Source organism: Pithys albifrons, chromosome 4 (assembly GCF_047495875.1).
Source record: "Pithys albifrons albifrons isolate INPA30051 chromosome 4, PitAlb_v1, whole genome shotgun sequence".
NCBI classification, from domain to species: domain Eukaryota; kingdom Metazoa; phylum Chordata; class Aves; order Passeriformes; family Thamnophilidae; genus Pithys; species Pithys albifrons.
In genome coordinates this window covers 75067390-75092486 of record NC_092461.1, presented here as the reverse complement: position 1 = coordinate 75092486, position 25097 = coordinate 75067390, and the positions used below count along the sequence as shown (strand labels likewise).

At 37.9% G+C, this 25097-nt stretch overlaps 1 protein-coding gene across 1 annotated transcript in view; it reads right to left on the bottom strand.

Annotated features, from left to right (window-relative positions):
- The window catches only part of CDH2 (cadherin 2), a 117458-nt gene that overhangs the window by 25361 nt on the left and 67000 nt on the right, over positions 1–25097 (bottom strand). The window contains exons 3-9 of the mRNA XM_071554625.1: positions 12803–13029; positions 10879–11025; positions 9633–9788; positions 7740–7884; positions 6515–6687; positions 1148–1285; positions 628–813 (exon numbers count right to left, since the gene is read on the bottom strand). Of these exons, the coding sequence (XP_071410726.1) occupies positions 628–813; positions 1148–1285; positions 6515–6687; positions 7740–7884; positions 9633–9788; positions 10879–11025; positions 12803–13029 (1172 nt within the window). The remainder of the gene's footprint in view (positions 1–627; positions 814–1147; positions 1286–6514; positions 6688–7739; positions 7885–9632; positions 9789–10878; positions 11026–12802; positions 13030–25097) is intronic.

Sequence of the window (25097 nt, the reverse complement as noted above, 5' to 3'; positions counted from 1 at the left end):
CATGAGGAAAGGTTGCTACTGCTTGGCAAGGTTTAATTATAGAATCACATTGTTAACATCATTTGAAGTAAGTCAACCATCAACACAGAGCTTTGCTGGCTAGGCAATGAAGATAAACAGGTTATTCCATAAAACGCATCTAAATGAGGTTTTAAAAATAGCCAGTGTTTAGATGTCTCTTGTAGAAGTAGCCTCCCACCTATCACTTTTCCTCTCTGATTGTGCTTTGACTGCCTTTATCTGTTCCTTAATGGCAATATTTTGACATAAAACGTGCAGACAACAAGCCTGACTACTAAGGGAGGCCAGGAGGTATGAAGTTGTTCCTTTAGACAAGCAAAATTTTTAAGCGAATGCTTTTTCACAGACTAATTTATAACTTTTGGTGAATAAAGCTTCAAAATCTGTCCCTAGCCTGATTTTTAAAACTTAACAGTGGGAATACTACAGACTGCATAAGCAAGGTAACACTCAAGGAGACAGACTGCTAAGTTCCACGAGACAGCCAATGCCCATCTATTTTCTTTCCAGATTTGTGCTCGCCTCAGGAGCTTGCATTTGCCCCCTTCAGTGGTCTCCCACTTATTCCACCTCTGCTTCATTCTTGGAAATGCAAGCATCTCTTACCTTTACAACAGTCACCAGCCCATCATTGCTGTTGGGATCTGTCAGGATGGTGAATCGGCCTGTTGGGTCTCCTCCAGTCATTCGGTACATTGCATTCCAGGCAGGAGTGTGGGGCTGATCTTTATCTGTTACCGTCAGATTTGCTACAATCACATCCACCCTGTTTTCTGGCACTTCCCCGTAGAACTGCAAAAGAAAAGAAAACATTTTACCTTTTCTGGAGAAGCACGAGAGCGCCACATCATACTGAATATTCATCAAAGTCAGGGAGCGTATCTCTTTTCATTGGAGCTCTGACAATTTACCTAATGAAGTTTACCTGAGGCCACCTAATGGCTTGATTCCCTTATCAGCTTTTGCCTTTTGGCCAAAGGGATATATATTCTGCACATATTTCAATTGTGCCTGTCACTACAGTATTTAATAAGCAATAAATATTTACTGTCTGTGAATATAATGAGAAAAGCGGAGAACAGTTATAAATACGCGCATCCTTCAGTAACTCCCATCCTGTACTTACAGTCATGGCAGTGAACTCTGGAGGATTGTCATTGACATCTGTCACAGCGATGACAGCAGTTGCTGTGTTTGAAAGACCATATGTTGGGTTTCCTTCCATGTCCGTAGCTTGAATTATTAATGTATATTGTTGTACTTTCTAAAACACAAAATGACAACATAAGTTTTAGACAAAACTAACATTACCATAGGACAGGTGTTCCCAAAATTGCACTTTGCTAAGCAATGGAGCCTATCACACTGTTTATTCTAGTTAGCATCACCCAAAATAACAGGAGCAAAGTTTATGCCACAGGAATACAGCACCAAGTTGCACCTAGCTATACGGAACTACTGTTTGACTTCCTTCACATATCACCAAGAAAAGGACAAGCTGACAGCTTCCTACTCTGGAAATCAAACCACTTTATACAGTTAATACTATGATCACAGGTTAAACAATGCTTTTCAAATGGTGGAAAAAAAAAAAAAAGAAACAGAGTGCAGTTTATACTAGAACAGGGTAAGTCCGCAAAAGCATTTGAGAGTACTGAGCCAAGGTAGGTTTGTCGGCCAAACGGCCACAACTGCCAAGGTTTTGTTTCAGCCAAGCCCGAGTATAAAACCGCTGCTATAACTTCTTGCAATCTCTATGGAAACCAAAGATTTCAAGGCTAACAGAGACAAGTAAGGGCACTGGGAGAAAGAGGGGGGAAAGTGCCAAACAGGCTATTTCCATAAATGTTAAACACCCTGACCGAATATGGCGGCCATGGCCCTGCTCTCCCCCCGGCATGCACGGCACCACTAAAGCCTCACGCCAGGCACTCGCTCCCCGCCCCCCCTCCCCCCAGCTGGAGTGGGGCCAGGGTCCTTCAAGCATCAGAAATGCCTGGCAGAGACCTGACCTCAGACTGGTTAGATGTTTAAAACAACGACAAGGTTCTATTAAAAAAAAAAAATCAGAAAGATGTTTTCTGTGTAGAGTTGCTGCAAAGTTTATTTTAACTCACTGAATGCAAATATTGTGCATGCTCTTTCATTTACCAGTTCACCTTCCTCTCTCAGACAGAGGTGTTAGCATGCAGTTCTTCCCAAACGAAAATGCACAAACATAAGGAGCTGCTTCATTACTTTGAAATACCACTTTCATGAAGGTTTTACTAGCACTGGCAAAATCCTTCTGGCAAAAAGAAAAATGCTTCAAGAAAATAATATTTTTATGATTTTTAGTTTGGTCTTTTTGTTTGGTTTTTTTTCATGTAGTACCTTATTTTCTCCCGCTGTCTAAAGACAGGGGTATATGACAGATTACTTCTGACAGAAACAACTTACAGAATCATGGAATATGCTGAGTTGGAAGGGACCCATCAGGATCATCGAGTCCAACTCTTGGCTCTATACAGGACACCTCAAGAATCACGATTTACAAAAAGAAACTACAGGTATTGATACAAAAGATAAGCAAAGATAACTCCACTGATAATATCTAACTTTCTTTCAAATTTTGGTCAGAAAGTACAACAGACATGAGTGATTTAATGGTTATGCACATTTCCAAGCAGCAAATATCAGTCACTGCATAGAAAGTTTTTAACAAAAACTGTATGAATCTTTATCTGCAGTGAAGGTAATTTATACTGATGTCCTCTTTCATGTATAAACCCTTACAAGACACCCCAATGTAAACTGCTATATATGCACCTCATGGTTCTTTTAAAAAGACCAATATTACATATACAGAAATGCAGTATATACGTTTAAGAAAGCATAAATATGTATATGAATTCTGACTTGGTAAGTATACTTGCAAATTGACCTTCAAAAGCCTTAAATAAACATCCTACAGGTTTCTTTCATGACACCAACAAGAGAAGCAGTCATGAGGGAATCAAAGAAATACTTTTACCACTTTCATCCAGGAAAAAACCCGTACTTTTCTTATGGTGAAGCAATAAAAACTAGAGCAGTATTGAAGCAAATCTTGCTGTCATATGATTCTATGTTATTGAAACAGCAGGTGCTTCTGATTCATCTGGGTCTTAAAACATTGATCCCAAGAAGCAAATTTCATTAAGGAAACTCCATTATTATTATATGGAGACTCAGCTTTCTTACAAGCTTTTTTATTTAATTCCAAGAGAAGCCGCACACTAGAAACTTTCCCCCTAAAGTGCCCCAAAAGAGAGTGTATTTTGCTTGGTTGGTTGTTTTTTAACCCTCTTCCCAGCACTCATATAAAGATCAACTGCTGAGAATGAAATTTCAGAAATCAACAAGTACACAGCTTTCCAAGCATGGGGAAATTCAGGGAGGTGGGTCTCCTCTTTTTACTGTGGGTTGAGAAGCAGCCAGGAATAAGCTGTGGAGCATGTGTCAGCAGCCTGCACAGAGACTTAGCAGCAACACATCCAAAAATGAACTGGCAGCTTCAAGAAAGAACACAGACCTCATCAGTTCACATCTTTCCACTTCAACACAGGCCAAATAAAAGAGCACTTCACTGAATTAACCTCACGTGAGGCAGGAATGTCAGTGTGTAAATTTAAGTACCCTGCCTGATTTTTTCAGCAACTCCAGCAGTAAGGCAGATGTTTTAATGCTGAAGTGAATTCCACAAAAATAGTGCAAGAAATAAGAACAGCTGGATCTCATGAAACAGCACCTTTTGAGATAACAAGTGAAAGAGTTCTTCTGCCTTAAGCTGAGTTCCCTTACCTAAGCAACTCTCCTCCTGTGCATGTTAGCATAGATAATGCGTTGTGCATGTTAATCTAAAATACTAGCAGATGACGAATGCTATCAGAGGAACCACTCTTATTTTTTTAATACCTATAACACTTATTCTCCCATGAATAGTGTGTCCTTTTATTTAAGAATCTAAAATTGTGTCTAGTGTTTTATGACCTCAATTAGAGCTTTACAAAGACAGACACAACTTGAAAGAAAAGGGTGGAATGGCAGAAGTGGTCAGACCAGCCAGGGTTCATGGACAACAAGGGACTCCCCTGCCCACTGTCAGATGACCTGTTCAATTCAGATCTGGCTTTCTAGACTCCCGGTAATTTTAATTTAATTGTCTTCCACAAAATGACTCAGGAAATGGAGGAAGCAAAGCAGTGTCTTGGGAAGGAAACCCATTTTATCTCATATTAGTCTAATCTAATATTTGAATGATTTAACATTAATCATTACTATTCAACATGGTTCAAGAAATGTTTACAAATACTAATTTGGGTATCAGCAGAGTAACCCATCAGGAAAACAATGGCAAATGACAAGGCTTCTCCAGCTGCTAATGTGTGGGTCTAAGCTCCACAGGCAGCTAGTTTCTTTCAAGAGAAATCTCTCCAGTGCAGCTAGTCACTAAGTGATAAAACCCAAGATATATCGCTATGTCCTTCTGAAAGTTCATCTGTCAAAGATGGTCAGGGGATTTTAAAAACAAGGACAAAGCTGCCCATCATTCTTTTAATTTAACAGGACAACACTGTAAAGTTCAGGGTTTTCCTTCCTTCATATCCTTTCTCTTCAAAACCAGCTTAAATAGAACAAATGTTAATAAAACCTCAAAAATTAATTGCAGTATCTAACAGTCTGTTTAGCTTTTCAAATCTTCTGATTGCCCCTTTCAAACTGAAATGCATCAGAATATTAACAGCCCACCCAGAACATCAGAAAGCATTTTTATTCTCCGTTTTAAATAACTATAAATAAATAGCTAAAAAATGAACAGCAAATCCAGTTTCAAAAAACCTTCAGATTTAATGAGCTAAAATGAGGTTAGTAAAACAGAAGCTGAAACGAGATGTGTTCAAAAGAGATTTGTTTGTATTTTATAGCTTGTTTATAAAATAATGCTTATCTCTTGTTAAGTTTTCAAGTGGTTCAAAAGCACAGTTAGTCCATGTGACAGATCTGGAGTTGGGAGGGAAATATTTTCATTCCCAACCTCACAGATGGATGAATCAGAGCAGAGGATCTGGCATCCTCCTTCCCTGGTGCAGAGCACAGTGAAGAACTGTCTAGACAGAATGGGACTTGCCCAGCACATAGCAGTGAATTACTGATAGGTTCTTTATTTTTTTTAAAGTTTCTGAATGTATGTCCAGTCCTCTAGACAAGTCTGTATCTATCAGCTTCCAATGCTGATTGATTTACTTTTTAGAAGCATGCTTTTCACAATTTTAATTCGGTAATACTTTTCCTGGTATGTTTTAATAAGCAAAATTCAGATCAGGGAATTACTGTAGCAACACAGCATCCATAAGACTTCAAATATTTACTAGCTCTCTGTGAAAAGAGAAATAAAGAGGATAGAAGGAGGACAAAAACTTTCCTGGAGCTTCCAAAATAAATTATTTAGCCAAATTAATTTTCCATCTACTCTTTGCTCACAAAGTTGAGCAAGAGGAAAGGGCTGAAGCTTCTCCCATCTCAGCACTGAGGCCTGAGGTTCTTAACTGCATTTCTCCTTAAAAGCAAATAGACTTATGGGACAAGATCCTTTCCATGACCCTACGGAATAAAGATGTGTAGGTCCAATTTTCATACCTAATGTAATTTTCTCTCCTCTGGGTTTTTGTACTCTGGGCCTAGGACAATGATTAGTGTCAATAGGGTGAGAAAGGCAAACAATTCAGGCTGGGGGGGAGAGAAACATTTTAAGTATAATAAAATGTTTTGGGTTGGAAGGAACCTTATGAATCCTCTAGTCCCAACCAGCCTGCCATGGGCACGGACACCTCCAACTACTCCAGGTTGCTCAGAGCCCCATCCAACCTGGCCTTGAACACTTCCAGGGATGGGACATCCACAACTTCTCTGGGCAACCTGTGGCAGTGCTTTAGCACCCTCACAAAAGAATTTCCTCCTAATGTCTAATCTAAACCCACGCACTTTCAGTCTGAAGACATTTCCCCCTGTTCCATCACTATTTGACCTTGTCAGAAGTCCCTCTCCAGTTCTCTTGGGGGCCCCATTTAGGTACTGGAAGGCTGCTCTAAGGTCTCCCAGGAGCCTCCTCTTCTCCAGGCTGAACAACTCCAGCTTTCTTTGCTTGTCTTCATAGGAGAGGTGCTGCTGCCCTCTGATCATCTTCACATCCCTCCTCTGGACTTGCTCCATCAGGTCCATGTCTTTGCTGTGCTGAGGACCCCAGAGCTGGATATAGTATTCCAAGTGGGAGTCTCACAAGAGTAGAACAGAAGGGGAGAATCACCTCCCTAAACCTGCTGGCCACACTTCTTCTGATGCAGCCCTGGATACGATTACTTGCAAGTGTGTATTGTCAGCTCACGTCCAACCTCTCACCCACCCGCACCCGCCACATTGCACGTCTTCACAGTATTAAGTGCAACTCAGCCTACAGGATTAAGATCTGCCATACCTCTCTGTCAAGTCCAGCTGCTACAGTGATAATGTCACCGGTTTCATTGTTGATTGTAAACATGTTAGGGGAGGGGCTGCTCGGGGCCTGTGACAAGATTCGGTATCTCAGCATCCCATTCTGTGCATTGGGATCATCAGCATCAATGGCAGTAACAGTCATCACATAGGTTCCTAGCAGCAGGATAAATAATTGATGTTAAATATACAGTTTACACAGTCAGATTACACAAGATCACTTTACAAGCAATGGTCAAAGCATGTATTTCTTTTGGTAAACTCTGCACATTCCTTCCTTACTTAAAAACAAACTGGCCAAACTCAAGACTCACCAGCAGAGTAATTAAAATACGTAAGAGAAGATAAAAATACTCTGTGTTTATAAAATATCAGATTTGCTTATAACTGAAGAAGCTCCACAAACAATGAAATCCTACAATTCTGCCACAAATAACATTTTTGCAAAAACAGAATGTCTCATGTTTAGATACAAATGTTATTAATTGGGCCAAAGGAAATATACTTAATGTTCAGAACTGGTGCACATACTGATAGTGGCTGAAAATCAATATAAATAATGCTCTTTCAAAGGTCTCTGAAATACAACTCAAAAGCCAAGTTAACATTGCAAAGCGAGAAAACATATTTTTTGTGCTAACCTTTCTAAAAAATTCATTTTGCACTACTGACAAATTAAGGAAGTCGTCAGCCATAGTGCAAACTTTAGTCTGAGTTGATTAGAATTTTAATGAGATCCGAACAACACTTAGGTTTTCTTGAGAATTCAAATTTTGCTGATTTCAAATCCCAGTATTTCCAAAGCCTACGAGAATCAGAACTAGAACTGGATTTGGTGACGTTTCAGAGGTCTCATACCCTGACCTGTCAACTAAATGAATGTCAATGTCTATTAAAAACAAAAAAAGCAAGAACTGTGACATTATAAATAAGATTTTCAAAAACACAAACCAGAACTTATATTCTTAAAGCCTTCCCTGTTTTAGGTCATGTACATAGTCATTTCACCCTATGGAAATAAATCCTAGTATGCGAAAAAGTGAATTAAAAATAGGCTGAAATAAGAAGATAGCACCCGAGATTTTGCTCATCACACTGAAGTCACCTTTCAAAGTATTAGAAGGCACTCCTTTCAACACCTGCAAAATGATACTGTAAATATGATACTGCAAAATAACACCTTCATCACTCAAAATCTCATATATTACCTGGCTTTGATCCTTCAGGGACTGTCCCATTCCAAACCTGGTGTAAGAATTCAGGTCTATTGTCATTCATGTCAATGACATTAATAACAATGTCAATAGGATTTTCCACCTGGTTTCCATTTACATCCACTGCATGTGCTCTCAGCTGCAAAAATCATTAAAAGTATTAGAATTTGCACAACATACAGGTGCAAATAGATGTAACAGTGATGACAGGAAGTTTCAGGCCAGACATTTTTAGCTCACTGTATTTTGTTATCTGCTAGTGCTCCCTCATATCAAACTTTTAATGCTTATGGAACTGCTGTCCAAACTTCCAAAGTATTCCAAGTTGCAGACTTCTTTGATTTACTGAAAATTATATTAGATCATGGAATTTTGATGAGTACCAGTGTCTACTGTTACATATAATTCTGGTTTTAATAATGACCATTAGAAAACAGACTCTAAAATTATGCAGATTTATATTAACTGGGTAACATCTTACAATTGATAGGGAATGAACACCAGCATCACTTTCAAAAATTCTTTACTGATATTATTTATAGTGAATGGTTAGAAAAAAGCAAATAGAATAAATTTGTCTTATCTGAAATGCCAAGGTAGAGTTTGTGATAAATCACTGCACCAGTAAACAAACTGAAATTCCACTCTAAAATTAAGCTGAAGTTTATGGACTGAGTTTCAACGTTACTGACACTTAAAATTTAATGCCCTGATTGTCAAAAAGAGCTGAGCAACTAACTTTGACAGTTAGGTTTACCTACATAACCCTAAATTTGAGAGTTTAAAAAACCCAAAAAACCAAAAAACCAACAAAAGGAACACAGTACTTTCTGAAAATGTAAACCTACAATTTAGGCCAGAGCATGGCAATTGCTAGGGAAAAGAGCAACTTTCTCCTGTAGCATCCTGCTGATGCCCATTATATATACACAGGAATACAAACACACACATATCTTACAGCTACAAACCATCCAAAAAGGAATACGATGGCATTATTAAGTCCCCACTCCGGAAGTGACTCATATAAATGTAAATTCCTAAATCAGTAAATCTTGAATTGCCAATGCCAAATGTTCACTAAAAATCTTATGGATGCCAGAGCTGTTGCTGAGAAAGCCTTTCCTCCACACCCCCCATCACCCAGATGTCTCCCGCTGTGTCCTCTATTTGGGAGCAGCACTCAAAGGGCTTCTCAGAACACAAGGCAAGGAGTGTTTTAATCCACAACATGCTGGAAAACTCTCTCTGGGAGCTGAGCGACTTCTGCAACGATTTCAGCATGGTTTCTCAAAAGCATAGACAACTTTAGGTCACAGCCTGGTCTCCCCTTTCCTTGAAACCTTCATTTTCCACTAATACTGAAATCTGTGGTCTATTTCGTCAATTTCTTTAGAGCAAAGAATATCATTTTCATAAGCTGACAGACCTAATTTACAATTCCATTAAAATGCTTAGATTTGCCCCCAATATGAAAATTGGTACGTTATTCTTCCCATCCATTTCTCAAATCACAGCTGCTGCAATTCTTATAGCAGTCACATCCTAATCTGAGTTGCTGAATTAAAAATAAACTTTTGAAAAGTATACACTTCAGTGGAGACTGTGATCAATGGCCTGTATTTGAAATATAAGCTACAGTATCCATATTTCAATTTTTTAAAATTAACTTTATCTAAATACACTTAATCACTGTTTACATATGTTAATTTATTTAAGCTGCTTAAATATAGTAAGAGTTAGCCTTATTAACTACAATAAATACAAATCTGCTACAAACTCTTCAAATCTTATCTCACAGAAAACTAAATGCTGGCTGCTCAAGTCATGTTTGAAGCAGATGTTCATCTTCAATTTGATAATCTGATTTATTGTAAATAAAACTCTTACATGAAAAGAAGCAATCTGTTCCCGGTCTAAAGGCTTTGTCACAGACAGCTGTCCTGAGATGGGGTTGATGATGAAGATGCCTGTTGGAGGTTGGTCAGCTCCTGGGCCAGTCACACTGTACCGTAGCGAAAGGCTTTTATCACGATCGGACCTAATCTACACATCAAAAAAGACAAAGTTTACATTAGCTACAAACAGCCACTGGATGTGACTGCTGCTGAGACAAGCAGCAGATCTATTATTTTTCTGCTCGCTTTTTAAGCTAAACTTGTAAAAGTAATTACTCTGGAAAAAGTAAAAGAGTTGGTATAAAGCTTGAAGTTTTCAACAGCACTCTTTTTTAGAAAGCTGTTCAATAAATTTTCAGGAATGTAAAAATATCCCTGTCTATTTCTCATAATAGAACGAACTGTATTAAACCAAAACGAATAAGCATTCTTACCTTAAGCAGAATTATTTAAATCTTAGAGAAAACATATACTACCATAAAATCATACAGGAAATAAAAAATCTCTTTTGGTTTTTCCCTCCTCCTATATCTTCCCAGACCAAAGCTACAGACTCTCTTGCACTACTGACAAAAGCTCTTTAGAAACTTTACCTTTTTACTTGAAGACTGAACATTTGTTTCATCTTCCATGGAAAAAAATTCAAGGGCAGTACATCTGTGAGTAGTAGGTAATCACCAGCATACACATCAACAGAACACAGCAGAACTGTATCCTATCAACTTGGGCTAATGCTCTTCCAAGCTCCAATAAATTGATCATGACCAGCCAGATTGGAAGCCAGTCCAGGAAAGGTGCTGGGCTCCTTGCAATGGGCACATCTGGGCTGCAAAGTCCTGTGGAACAGCTGCAGTCCTCACCTCATCAGATCTTACTTCCTTACGTCTCCTGGTGTATTCCTCTTCCTGCCCACCCCTACACCCTTCCCCAGGCAGAGAACTCCAGTGCAGGAGACTGGAGAACTGCTGAACCAACTCAGATATCCTTGACCACTTAAGGAAGTCATCACACACTTACCACACAAACCCAAGTCACCTTCCACCAGTACAGAAGCATAGGGACAACTTAAACCCCAGGAAATTAGATGCAGCCCAGCCCGCTATGTAGAGGTAGCAACAAGAAACCAGCCCTCAAGACTCTGATAAACGTCTGGACAACGAACAAGACAGCATTTACACAAAAATTCTTCAAGAGCTCTCTGAGGGACACTGAAACCACACTTCTATTAACTTCCTTACCCTAACTAATTCCTGAGGAAAAGGTCCTTTGGAATTTTCTGGTAGGTTGATTGGAGGAATAACCCAGTCTCTCTTCTGCCTCTTCAGAGGGCTGCTGTGCTTGTACTGTTGCCATGGAAATATGATGTCTTCAATTTTCCTTTGGTCCTTTCCCAGATACAAGATAAAATTAAGCACGTAAGGAGAATTACTAGTAGACATTATAAAGTAACTCAGATACAATTACATAATTGACTGAAAGGCTGTCTCTCCCTCATGTTCGTATAACTATTTGCATTCGCACTGCAGTATGAAAATAACCCCTATTATTTACAACTACACTGTCAAATTATAAGAACTCCTTTTTCCCTTATTCAGCTTGCAGTAGAAAGGGAATTATACACCATTTATAACATGGCACTACTGTATAAATTGTTCTGCACTTTTTGAAAAGTAGCTAACATTTTGCAGAATTTAATAGTATGCTTTTATGTATTTCTCATTAGCTAGAATTTCAGTTCAGGTAATGTGCTACTGTACACTAAATTTAGATCTGAGTATGCTAAAATATAATTTGAGTTCCAAGAGAAGTTTAATATATACTGGTAAGGAATGTCTCAAATATTTATGACCCTATTAAATCCCATAGAATTAATGCTGTAATTATTTTAAACCTATGTCAGCCATGATGGATGCAGTAGATGACCCACTTTACACATTGGGCATTAATCTCTTCTGGGTGTCAACATTCCCTTCCTATTCCCTTCTATATCAGAAGTCATTTCATCCTTTGGATGACACCACACACAGCCAGCTTGCCTAAGGTTGGAGACAGGGTGACATATATGTTTTCCAAATATTTTAAAAGAAAAATAAACCTAAGAGGCCCAACTGAAGGCCAAGTTCTACGACTTGACATTTTGTTGATGGAAAGGATACTGGAACTATGTCTTTGGAATGAGCATGGCATGCTCTGGCATATCTAACCATCTGCTCTTCTACTACCCTTCCATGAACAAAATGACAGTACTTCCATTGTTAAAAAGATGCACTGGAAGATTTAACACGATCACCAAGTAAGCAAACAAAAAACTAAGGATTACACTGCACTTGTCTCCAGTGTGTTTTCAGGAGAAATGTCTTGCATAACCACACTGTCTATTTTGACATTATGCTTAAATCTTTAATGTGTACCTATTACAGGAATGTTAATCTATGAATAAATTTTGTTCTTCATCTGTAAACTAAGCATTTTAAAAGAGAAGGCAAGAAACAGCAGGCAGCAAGTAATACAACAGAAAGAGGCAGACAACATAATGTGCTTTCCTAAAGTAAATACACTGTTAATTGCATATTGCTATGTCTGATTTTTGTTACAGTACATGGTTTATCCTATGGCAGCTTCCAGCAGAGGGAGACTATTTTCCTTAACAAGTAAGTGCTGGAATCATGAATAATTTACCATCTCCAATTTGATTATGACGGGACAAGACAAAGACAATATTCCCTGCTAGAAGTACTTTCCTACTTACTGCTGTAAATCTACAGCTCCCATCTAATACGTGTGGCTGATTCTATCACAGAATTGTTTATTTTGCAGTTATATTTAATTGCTTGAATAAATACTATAATACTTTCAGGAAATTTAAAATAAAGAAATTGCTTTGTGAGACTCCGATTCAGGTACAAATCTAAAACTATACAAACAAAAAGCTTAAACATAAATGAATTCTCTATAGTTAAACAGGGATGTCTTTCCATGTCTTAGCAAAGCTACACAATAAGACTACCGAAGTTCCCTCTACGGCTCCAGCTTTGCAATGCACTACAAGTCCATTAATAAGCTGGCTCAGGGAGAGGTGTGTGACAGGCACAGTCAAACCCCTACTTTTAGGCCTGTTTGTGGAGACCAAGTTATACAGGCTGGATTCATTTCCTATTTTACCTTTTCTGAAGCTCCAGTGAAGGCTGGTTCAGGGGTTAGCTTTACTCTCATTTGCCATTCTTGCTGGGTTTCCTTGTCTTGAGCAGATACAACAAACTCTGTGGGCTCTGCTGAAAGCTGAAAGCTTCGCTCTGCATAGACCACACCATCTTCACCTACTCTGAAATCTTCTGGCTCACTGCTTCCAAAGTGTATTTTTTTGTTTCCATCACAGCTTCGAAACCTCACTGTAAAACAGATACAAAATGATGAACAAATAAAAAAGAGAAAAAGCAGCCCACTTGAACTCAGTGTGACATAAAATGCATTAAGAACAAATTTAAAAGCAGAAATACTTACCTTGTTGCTGCCATTATCACATACAATCATGAGTTAAGACTTGGTACTTTAGTGGTGAGTCCATATAACAGTGATATTCTGTGGACTGCTAGGCAGATATTTTAACCCTAGACAGGCTGCCTTCTTTCCAAAGCTCCCCCCTCCGGCCAAGAAAGAAAACCATCTCCCATCCATGTCCTATGCTACATTTCAGTCAGTTTGCAGTGGATAGATGCAGGGATTTTGCACCTCAACATTCACAAAGATCCAGTCACGTCAATTCATTAAAAACACTCAAAAAATTTAATTACACTGCAACCAAAACTGCAAACACAACTGTGTTTTCAATACCTTCTCTGCCAATATGGGTAAGACAGAAACCCAGAAATCTGTTGAGAGGTAGACTTGTGCCCAGCTCAACCTGCGATTCAGCTTTGTCTTCTCAAGTAGGTTACTTATGAGCTCTGGGGCTGAGTTTCCTCATCCCTCATCTAGAAGATGGGAGAGGCAGAAAATACTCACCTCACAAAAAAAAAAACTTAATTAAAGACCTCACCTTTTTTATTTATTTTGTTGAAAAGCTACTTTGTGCACCACACATACCCATTCACCTGCTTAGGAGTTACTTATTCTTGTTTCATTTCCTCCCTCTTTCCTTTTGTCGTGTCTGGAAGATGCACATTATTGGAACAAGAAATCAGTAAAACTGATTGTACAGATAGGGATGTGAAGTGCACAAAACAGAACTGATAACAGGCTACTGCCTTCTTTATCCAATTCTTTTCACCGCCACTTACCTTTCGGCTTACTGCAAATAGCAGTAAGTAAAAAAATGAAAGTGTGCTTTTATAACCAATGATTGTTCTTTAATGTTTCCAAAGCATTATGAAATACTTTGATTGTATGAGCAACAAAGTGCAAAACATCATTATGAAGGTTGTGCTCAAATCCACATAGTGAAGATGAAATGAGGCTTTATGCCTCATTTCAGTTATTGGACTTTTTATATTGTGCTAAACCATGCACAAACTCTTTAGCTGCAAAACCTAAAGGTCCGTCTCAAGAAAAATCACTACTGAATATCATGCATCTTATGCTTATTCCTGCAATGCACTGTTTCCAGGAAGGTACTGAGAAGAAGAATCATACTATTTGTATTTCATACTTTTTTGTATTTGAACTTCAAGGACCAAGCTGATGTTCAGATGACAGACTGAATTTTTTTCCTTATTGCATCCTTTCAGTTTTTTGGAATCCCCCATTTGCCCTCTCACGACAGAAGAGACTGTACAAAAATGAGACAAAGTACAGTACTCTTCCAAATAAATGATACAGCATCAAACTCCTTAATAACGAACTTGCTGGACTAGGCTGGGATACTGCACTTTCCAGATGGCTTGCAGAGTTTGAAGGTCTTCCTCTGTGAAATGCTACCCTCATCTCGGGCAGAAGAGCATGCCATGACCACAAAGCACTGAGCCTTGGGAAAAAAAAAAATCTGCCTGGCTAAAAGGCTGAAGCCTCACTCAGCAGGGCTCCTTCTGTAGTTCTTCTCAGAGATGTTGCCTTAGGTCTTCCCCATAAGGAGAGAGAGTGCTTTTCTGAAATCCTAATAAATACTCAGCCTCTCACATAAGTTTTCCTATATATTACTCTCTAAGCAATCCCTATGGCCCCTCAAGTCCATCCTACCTGCTTCACCAAGTACAATGACTCCCTTTTCTATGATCTACAGGCTAGAGGTCTGCAGAATTTGGAAAAGTTGCCAGAACTTCTGGTTTGCTGTTCACATGGGAGTAGCAAATTAATAGACAGAAGGTCCAGCTCCCAGATGTCGACCATCCCAATAATCTCCCACTTGTAATAAAACTAAAAAATTAACCTTGTAGTTTGAACCAGCTCACTGAAACACTGTTAAAATGCAACAGCTGACTAAGAAAACGCAAGATTCTAATCCAAGGACATAAAATTATCAGTTAAAACATCTATTTCAGAACCTAGAAATATTTACTGCAGTCCTGATTTTGTAATTCTGATTTGTCCATCCTTCAGAGCTGGATATACTGTATTGCCTAGCACAAAAATAAAAAGATGTCCAAGAAGAACATACTCAAAAGTCAATACACTTAATGATTTAAAAACTTAAAAATTGGACTACCAAACAGTGCTACTTGTACTTGGTTTCAGAGACACAGATCACCCAGACCCCAGGAAAAACGGAAGCTAGGCATCCTTGAAGTGCCATCTCCGCTCACAAACAAAACCCCCAGAAATAGTTCACATTAAGAGACTAAGTCAAAAAACTAACAAAAAAATCCTGAACCTTCCCCCAAACCAAAAAACCCAAATAATAAAAAAAGAAACACCCCCTCCCTCTCCCCTCCCAAAAAAATTAGAAACCAGTCAGCAGTATAACCCACAGCTCTGTGCCTCTGTTGACCTCTCAGCTATGGCTGCTCTCAAAATCTGCTCTTCAAAAGGGTGTCTTGACTGAAAGGATGAAGAGCAAGCCAGATCCACCTCTGGCTCTTCTCTGACTTACTTCTGAAAAGCAGGGAGTTGGAAAGAGAATGAATATTAAACTAAACTTTGATCATTAGTGTTTTTCAAAAAGGTAAAAGCTAAAATCAATATTATTCATTATGGTCGAGAAGATTAAAATGTAACTCTATTTCATAAAAAATTATTATCCAACTATCGCACAGGAACAGAATATATTCATATTTTAGATATGCAAATTCAAAAAGGAGAGTTCTTTTCCCTCCATCTTATAACATACAGACTCCAGTAGCAAAAAAAATAAAACCAAGGAAAAAACACCCTGCTAGCCATTTCATTTATATTCTTCCTCCAGGCAACTGTGTATTATGAAATTCAATGAAAATCCCTTTCCTTTGACAGTAGCCTGGTAAAAATGTATAAAATTGTCAATGCTTTGCGAGAATAATTCTCCCTTTGCAAGGAGAACATATTATCAAATTATACTCAAGTATAACCATCTATAATTAAATTCCCTTGGCAGAGTACAGGTTGTGCAGTAGCTACTCTCCCCCCAACTGTATGGTTATCAGTCTCGTAAATTTGATTTAGATCACTTTGCTTCATTTTTCAGTGTTCAACTAGTATGAACAAAGAGTGATTTCTCACAGTAGGTTTTTAGGCAGAGATTTTTTGCAAAAATGCTACAAGACTTTTTTTATTGTGAATAACGACTATTTATGCAACCATGTTCTTTCTAACAACCACAGGAAAGGGAGGCATGCTTTCCCTAAGTCACTTTATGTTGACAGATCAATTACATTGATTCTTTTCACTTAAAGAAAAAAGTTAACTAGATATACTATGGAGAACCTTAGTCAGTTCATATGCAGTAAAAAGAGATTATGTATCTGATTTTACTGGTTTTTAATAACACTCTGCATAAATGATCAGATATGAGTATCACAATCTGTAAAAATAACTCGTAGATTTTTAAGTATTTTTCATCTGAGTATCTTGTGCATATTCTGAAAGTATCTGCTTTTTAAAAGTATATTATCTGAAAGCCCTAGGAAGTATTCAATCATAATCGGAAAAATAACTATTTTAAAGAGAATACCTTCAGTCAGATCAAGGCAGTAATATGCAACACAGGAGCAAACGCAATCAGTTCACAGGTTCAAAATAAGGCTGTATATGAGGACTAATAAAACTAGGGTCTTTAACGGAAGAAAAATTGCATTTAGTATTATAAGATTATTATTAAGTATTATACCCTGAGACAAAATGTCATTAGTATCCTAATTTGTGAGTCTTTTCTCGTCCTAAACCCAACACAAGTATATATTATTTAAAAAAAATAATAAAAGAGGACCTCTGACTACAACATACTAAAATGAAAATTTACTGCTCTGTGGTATTAAAGGAAGCTTTCAGTTTAACACTTTTGCCTGGAAGTAATTGCAACATACACATACATGTGCAGTGTACAAAATGTTAAGAACTAGACATGCAAATTCATTTTAAGTGCACCAGAGATCTTTACCACTCATGCGCGGGTCTAATGAAATGAATGATTCAGAGTATCTACAAAATACATGTCAAACCTCGTGTACCTGACTAGTAATCTTCAATTACCTAGAACCATTTCACACACAATAAAAACCCTTTTTAAGCTACTCATGTCAATTTGCATTCTTTGACAACCTGCTTCTGTTCTTTTTATCTTAGGCAAATAACATGAGAATTACTTGATCCAAGCAAGGACTGAGCAAAAAATGATATAATGGGATATATTATTAACATCAATTTTCATGAACATATTTGTGTACAATATAAATTATTAATACAGACTCTTCATTACTCGCTTCGATTGTGAGACAAGTTGCACTGAGTTTGCCATCTAGATTTTTTGTACTTACAACACATGCAATTGACTTCTTGATAACATTCACATGCATAAACACAAACAAGTGTTCTTCCTTCTGTATATCTGCTGGAACGCTTTTACTCCTCTTGAATGCTCTTCTCAATGTCTAAGCATTGACCTAAAGGCAAAGGCTCACTTAGAGAACATTATGGAAATTGCAATGAATGCCAAGTGCTTACAACACATGTACTTCAGCAATACGGTTAAGAGTGTACATCATAACATGGAAAACCTAAGGGTATTTAATCCACTTGGGATCATTTCGCAGCAGACAAAATAAATAGAATAAGAAAGTATCTAAGATCCAAATACATACTAGATACCACTTTACCTTTGACAGAATGAGAAATTACATGGAAACATTCTACTTGAGCTGTCTAGCTATCTGCATACATAATATCTGAACACTACTTTCTCGAAGAACACTGTTATTTAACAAGTCTTCTCAGACAAAGAAGCAGAAGAAAATTACACAAACCCCCTCACATAATCTCCTATCTTACTTTATAAATTAGTAATTTATACAGACTAGTTACTTCTGTAAGATGATCTGTTAGTTCTACTAACACAGTGCACATGCTCATATTTCAGTTCATGGGATTGCTGGAGCGGCACGTGAAATGCCCATGAGACATCCCTTTACTACAATTATAGATGACCTTCAAGAGAAGTGTGTTTCTGACATCACGGTGAACTGTTACAATCACAGAGAACTGAACTACATTCTAACTTGCCTTTTCCATCACCAGCAGCATCTTTAAAATGGGTCTGATTTTAGAACATCCTGAAGCCAGCTTAAAACAATTATTTAATATCCGAGTTTTGATACATGGGTGGTCTACAGCAGCCAGAAAAATGTCTTGTTTCCACCTGTAAACTGAGTAAACTAGCTACAGAAATTGCAGATTCAAAATAGATATGGAATATCATCGGGTTATTTTAGGCAATAGCGTTTTCCTACCTGTATCTTAATTCAATTTGTCATTATGGTCTTTCAAGGTACTTCAATACACCAGCATTATTTTTAGCAGGTTCTTCTAGTCTTTTTTCCTAATCCTCTTTTATTTTATACTTTTACATTCATGCACTTAGTTTATCCTGTACTCCAGTCTACCCAGAAAAATCTCAAAAGCTCTACTCATTTTGAGCCTTTCTGTGGTAACCAACCTGTGACACTTCAAAAGAAAGCCTGGCTGTCAAAAGGCAGCTACTTACAACTTCCTGAAGGGCAAGTCTGCTAATTTAGTAATTGCTTTGAAGACCTCCGCCTTTGTGCTGAGCACTCCTTTCTGCCACCCCAGCCCACGCCAAGCAGAGGGCTGCTTCAGCAGGTCACACAAACCCAACTGGAATTTGACCACTTACTGAGGGCCAAATACGGCCATTTGCTTCTAATTCCTTTTTTCACTTGTGTTCATAAGCTTTACAACCTGGTGCCATGCGAAAGACAGGTTATGAGGCTCACAAGAGGAAAAAAAAAAGCATCACACCAAAACGTTTCAACTGAGATAAAACCGGGGATAGATTCAAGATATTTACCAGCTTAATACCAGCTTAAGGTGTTTCATGATGTGACTAACAGCAGCTTAACTTTCCACATTTCCATGTTGTATTGTTTGTTTAATTGTCTATTCAGGCAGGAAAACAATAATTAAACAATTAAACAAATAATTTAAAAGGAAAAGTGATTGGCAAGAGTTAGGTTTAATTCATACTCTATGCTTTTTTCATTACCTGAAAGCAGTTCGAGTGAACTGCAGCATTAGGTAAAACTTAGTACTAATATATGACTTTACCCTGTGGAGTTTGGTGTTAAGTAAGTAGTCTACTGCAAAAAAGCCACAAAACTTTATGAAAAGTTGTATGATATGCTGGTAAAAATAATTAGTGCTGGTTACTACAACTATGATTCAATGCAATTCTCTATCCTGACCCACTCCCCAGACTGCTAGTTCTAGATAGATAAATATGTACGTTTCCTGAAATAACATACTTTCAAAGCAATCAGGCAACCTATCTGACAGAACAATAGCAGATACACACTTCCCTCTTCCAATTTTTTTTGTTGTTGTTGTTCTTAACTTGTACAATTGCATTGAGATTTTTATCTTTTAAAGTATTTTGTTGCAGGGTACAACTGGGAAATGTTAAAGCTGTGTCCCACATAACAAGACTGCTTCCTCATAAACTCCAATAATTCAAATGCAAATGTCTATTTTTAAAGTATTTTCTTTCACAGGTAGCTATCACCAGACTGCCCAATTCCTGCATTCACAGAGAAAGACTCACACACAGTTCTTTAATAAAATGCCATCTAGTTTTCAGTTCCCATAATCCTCTTTGTTTATAGAACAAAGTCGTAACAGGCATGCCAGAATGAAAATGGGGATAATGTTCTTTCTATTCGATAGAAATGCCTCTGCAGCTTTTCAGTATGGGAATACCAGCCATCAGCAAAACACAAGACTGGTATCTCAAACAGAGTCCAAATTATATCTGATTCACTGATCCTTTTCAGTCCTTGCCTCTACCACTCACTGGCACAAAGATCTTCTGCGCTTTCACACCCCTTTTGTCTTTATTTTAGAAAAAATAAAATGCAGAAAAAAAGAGAATAAACATCTTCAAGAAGGGGAAGCACTTATGTTTCGACAACTGCTTTTGTTTTAAAACACAAAAAGGTTTCTTTCTCTTATCCTCCACTGTATTGTTTAAGGCAGTTTCACTATAGATGAGCTATAGGCCCCTGCAGTGTTCTGCACCAGCCTTTTGTCTAAATGATGCTAGCTGAAAGAAAACTTGGTAATAAATGTCATTTCTGTACTCTGGAGAACGCAATGCACCTTTAATACTTTCCCTAGTATGCCATTCTACACAGTAATAAAAGGAAGGATTAAACACTAATCTCTTATACCCACAATGCATCAACTGACTACACCTGCTAAAATCCAGTTTGGTAATTAAAAAATATATCTACTGAACAGCCAAACCAGCAGACTAAAAGGAGAGTACTGTCTCTGCCGATAGACAGCAGAAAACAGTTTCAAAATTGAGGCACTTAATAGAAAGCTATTTTTACCCCTATTCATTTTTATGTGACCTTAAGCAGTGTAAGAAACAAATACCTACAATTATGGTGCAGCAATTAAAGGGCAGTTTTAGTGCTACAGTAATGACTTAAATATCTACTAAAAACTAGATAAGCAGCTTTGCCTTTTAGTCTATCTTTAGAAAATGAAAAAAAAAAAGTTTTCTCTCTTTTTTTCATTTGGTGTTGGTTTTGTTTTTTGGTTTGTTTTTTTTGTTTCTTTTCCCTTGCTAGAAGTAAGGAGAGTGAGAATAAAGAATAGATGCTTTTATATGTTCTCTTTGCTAACTGCTCCTGGCCCAAAGTTCTTATAGGCTTCAGGTTTCAAGTTTTTGGCTAGCTCTTCTTTCTTTCTCATTTATTTTTCCTCCCCCTGTCTCTCTAGGTTCTTCTAGTTTTTTAAAACTTACTTTATTCCCTGATGCTCTCATTTTTCCTGTCCCCTTTTTCAACTGTGCTCTTGACCGAGGTGCAGAAGTGTTACTGATTTCAGGCTGCAGCTCAGGCTTTGAGCACACCTAGGCAGAGAGATCACTGGAGGGCTGTCTTTACAAAAATAAGCAAAAGACCAAAATAAATACGCAGGCTTCTGGAGTTTCTGTAAAGAGGCAGAACTTGCTGAAATACCGAATGGGTGCATACTTCAAATGAGCTGATGATCTGTTTCATGAACTCAACCGCTCAGCAGTTTTTTTAGCAGTGGCTTAAGCCCTCACATTAAAAGGGGTTTAGGAACAACAACAGAACATAGAAGAGAAGCATGTATCGCTTCCAGGCTATATGTCCCTTCTTACCATGAAAAGAAATACAGTAAAATAAAATTAGGGTGGTTTCTGATTAAATTACAGGACTGTTCAGGCAGAAGGAAGTGTTATATATGCATTGCATTGCACCAAACAGAAATTCCCAGCACTGACAAAATGGCAGCGATCCTGTCTACATGCCGGCTTCCCGTTAAAAAAAACCAAAAAAACAAACACATCTTGAAGCAGATGCAAGAACATTTAATATTCTGTATTCTGCTGCATACCCCAGGATACCACCTGTTCCTTGGACCACATTTTGCTGTCCCTCCTATGTGGCTATGGATGCTGCAAGGGCACAACTACCCCTAAACTTGCCTGTCAGCTTCACAAACCAGTGCACAACTGAACTCAACAACCCTCCACAAACACCAGTACAGATTTTCCTCTCCTTCCTTCTTTTGTCTGGTCTGTCTAAACTGGTGGCTTTTGTACCTCTCTCACATTATTGCTCTGGGCGTGCAATAATTTTCAAAGCTACAACTATTCTTTATGACTTTTAAAAGGTCCTTAGTCGTACTCTAGTTGCTGTGGCACCTCTGTGTGCCCACTCTTCTTAAAAGATGAATGCTGTTATCTTGGGGGGAACCTGGAGAACCTTCCAGCCAACAGAGCTGGATATGGACACAACTGCACCAGCATGCCCACAGCAAACAGCAGACACAGCCAATCTCAAAGCAGAATCACTGTGTAATGCAGGGATGCTCATTAGCTCACCAAATAGTAACAGTGAAAAAATACCCTTTTTGCTTGAACACCGTGTTTTTGTATCTAACAGGCACAAGAAACCTGCCAGTTGCCAAAGGGGGTGGAAGAGACAGCAGAGACAGCCTAGCAGTATTTACACTGATGGGGTTAGATAGCAATAAAAATCATAAATCCCATGGATTACATTATCATTGGATCATGGTTTAGTAGGCTGCAGGCAGAAAACTAGTTGGCATAGCAGCTTAATAGTCTATGTTTTTATCACTATTATTCTTAAACAGAGATATCTGATCTTAAAAATAAAAAAAAGCACTTGGTGACTGGTGTGGGCTAGTATAGAGTATTTCACAGGCAGACCACAGTAGTGCTTCCCATAAGAGAGGGCTCAAAATCCAGGGTGGTATGTCTGCCTCATTATGAGGGAGTACCTATGGGTGACGGTACCCTCTAGATGGATATTCTCTCCCTCTATATATTGCTTTCTACACTTAAAATGGCAAAGGTGACATGCTAATAAATCATTAACTGATTATGAATGAAGAAGGGGAAATATCAAGGGAACTATCAGGAAAATGCCTGATTTGACCTACGTGAAGATACCTCTGTTATCTGGGTCATTCACAGAATCTTGTTATAGCATCTCTCCAAATATGCTTCGCATTTCCCCTAGATGCAATAAATGTGTTTGGATACCTTAAAAATAAATGAAGGATCACTAGTATTAGAATGAATCAGAAATATATAGGAGATTACTTCACACTGCTGACCACGGAAGCCTACCTAAAACATTGCAACACCACAGGGAAACCTTAATGTTGTAATCAATGCACAAATGGTAGAAAAGAGTAATTAGTATATATTTTACATGCTTTTCCTCATGAGCTAAAATAAGTATAATGATCAGAAAAAAAAATCCAGTGATGGAATACTTTCTAGTGACTGGCACTTCGAGAATGCTCACAGATGATTATTAATTACTTTTATCTTCTTGGTTGATAACTTAAACCATATTCTAAATGAGATGAAAATTGCCCATCCTTGCAAGGTCACCAAACCTCAGCAAAAGGAAAAACAAAGCAGGAAGAGAAACTTGGCTTCTACAGAGCTGAGATTTCAGGCTTGAGTCTTTTCAAATTACTATTTTATTTCAAGTATGGATTACCTGACTCTAGGTAAGTTAGGGAAACACCAGCTGCTAGTAGAAGTAGTATTGTTACTTCATGTTTGACTGCACTGTACAGGGCAAACTCCTTAAAAGGACCAACATGAGGTCACTTGTGTAGAGCTGACACAGTTTAAGTCAAAATTCAAGTGACAATACTTTCCTTCAAGATCTTTTACCATTCTTTAAATATCTTGTCTAGGCATTAGAAAATTATGAGGCTGAGATAATCCCCTTAAATTCAAATTGACAGTAATAGAATTGACAGAAATAAAAAAGGCGTTATGCCAGGGAAAAAAACACTGATAAAAAATGTTTTCTTCACAAGATGCAGACAAGTGTGACAGCAGCACAACATGGTACCAGGATTATTACAGGAAGGAGGAAAAGAATAAAGCCTTGGATACATATGCAGACAAATGAGAGAGATACAGACAGACTTCCTTCTAAAGGGAACTTTCAATAAAGCCACTGCAAAATTAAGACATACTTTAGGATCCTATGCCAAGACAATGCTGTGCAAATTTATGCAATTTATTCCAGGTGGAAACAGGATAGGGAGACCTGGCTGAACAGACTCTTGTTTTACAGTTAGGATTCAGTCTAGTTACAGAAGAACAGAGAATAAAAAGAACAGATCTTCTGATACATTTGAAGATACACTTCCTATGATAAATGCAGCCTCTTTTTCGTTTGTGTGTGTGTCTAGACTTTCCTGTGGGCCTTGTGAGTGCAAAAGACAAGACACTTGACATTCAAATTGTGTTATATTGGAATAATGCCTGAAAATAGCAGGGTCTTGACTGATTGAACTAGAACTGACAATGCTGCTTTTAGCAAAGCCTAAGGATGACAGCAGGATATTACCTTTCTGAAACCCTTTGTGGGACGGAACAGTTGCATGAGCTTTGAGACCAAAGATTACAGTTATAAATATCTCAATGAAAACCCCACATGTGATAATGGCTCCTAAAGGGAATCATTAGGATTCATTTCTGAATGTGGCAATTAACCTATTACAGTCTGAGTCAAGACTGCTTTGCTGAGAAGCAGTGAGCTATTGCACTCTATGCTGTCCTGATTTTTCAATTATTAGTCACAACAACATTCTAAGTTTCTTACAAAAGATTACACAGCAACATCTTCTAAATGCCTAGACTGCAAAGTGTCTGTATCGGTATAATGGGACTGATGCTTGCCTAAGAGTCCGAAGGATAAGATGAAAATAATAATAACAACTTCTAACATTTAGATGAATCAAACATGGGTCCAAGACCTGAATAATGGAAACACTCAGTGATAACTTGGCCAATCAATGCATCACAAAAATGAAACTAAATTTTCCTTTAGAAACCAAGTAATGTCTTATTGCAAGAGGAAGACACTCCTTGCTTTGCTTACCAGCATACTAAATACTCATTTCCAAAAGGAATCTGAGTGGAAAAGTCCCTCTGTAATAAACATTTCGCTATTTCAATGGCTACTTCTATCACAATCTGTATTCCTCTCAATTTTACTCAAATGTCTCCCTAAAAAGACACCTGTGGCATTCATTTATGCGAACAAACATCTCTTTTCACTTCCTCTCCCCCAAAACAATGCCAGTTTGCAAAGGGAATAAAGAAAGTCATATTACACTTGCTATGTTACTTCAGAAAACACCACTCACTGTGTCCTACAGTAGTGACTGCTGACCCAGAGATATTTTTCCTTAGGTTAGGCACTATCATGAACATCTTTTGCAAAGATCACTGAAATGCTGTACTTTGATAATTAATACAAGCAGATTCATGTTCTAGCTAAATGAT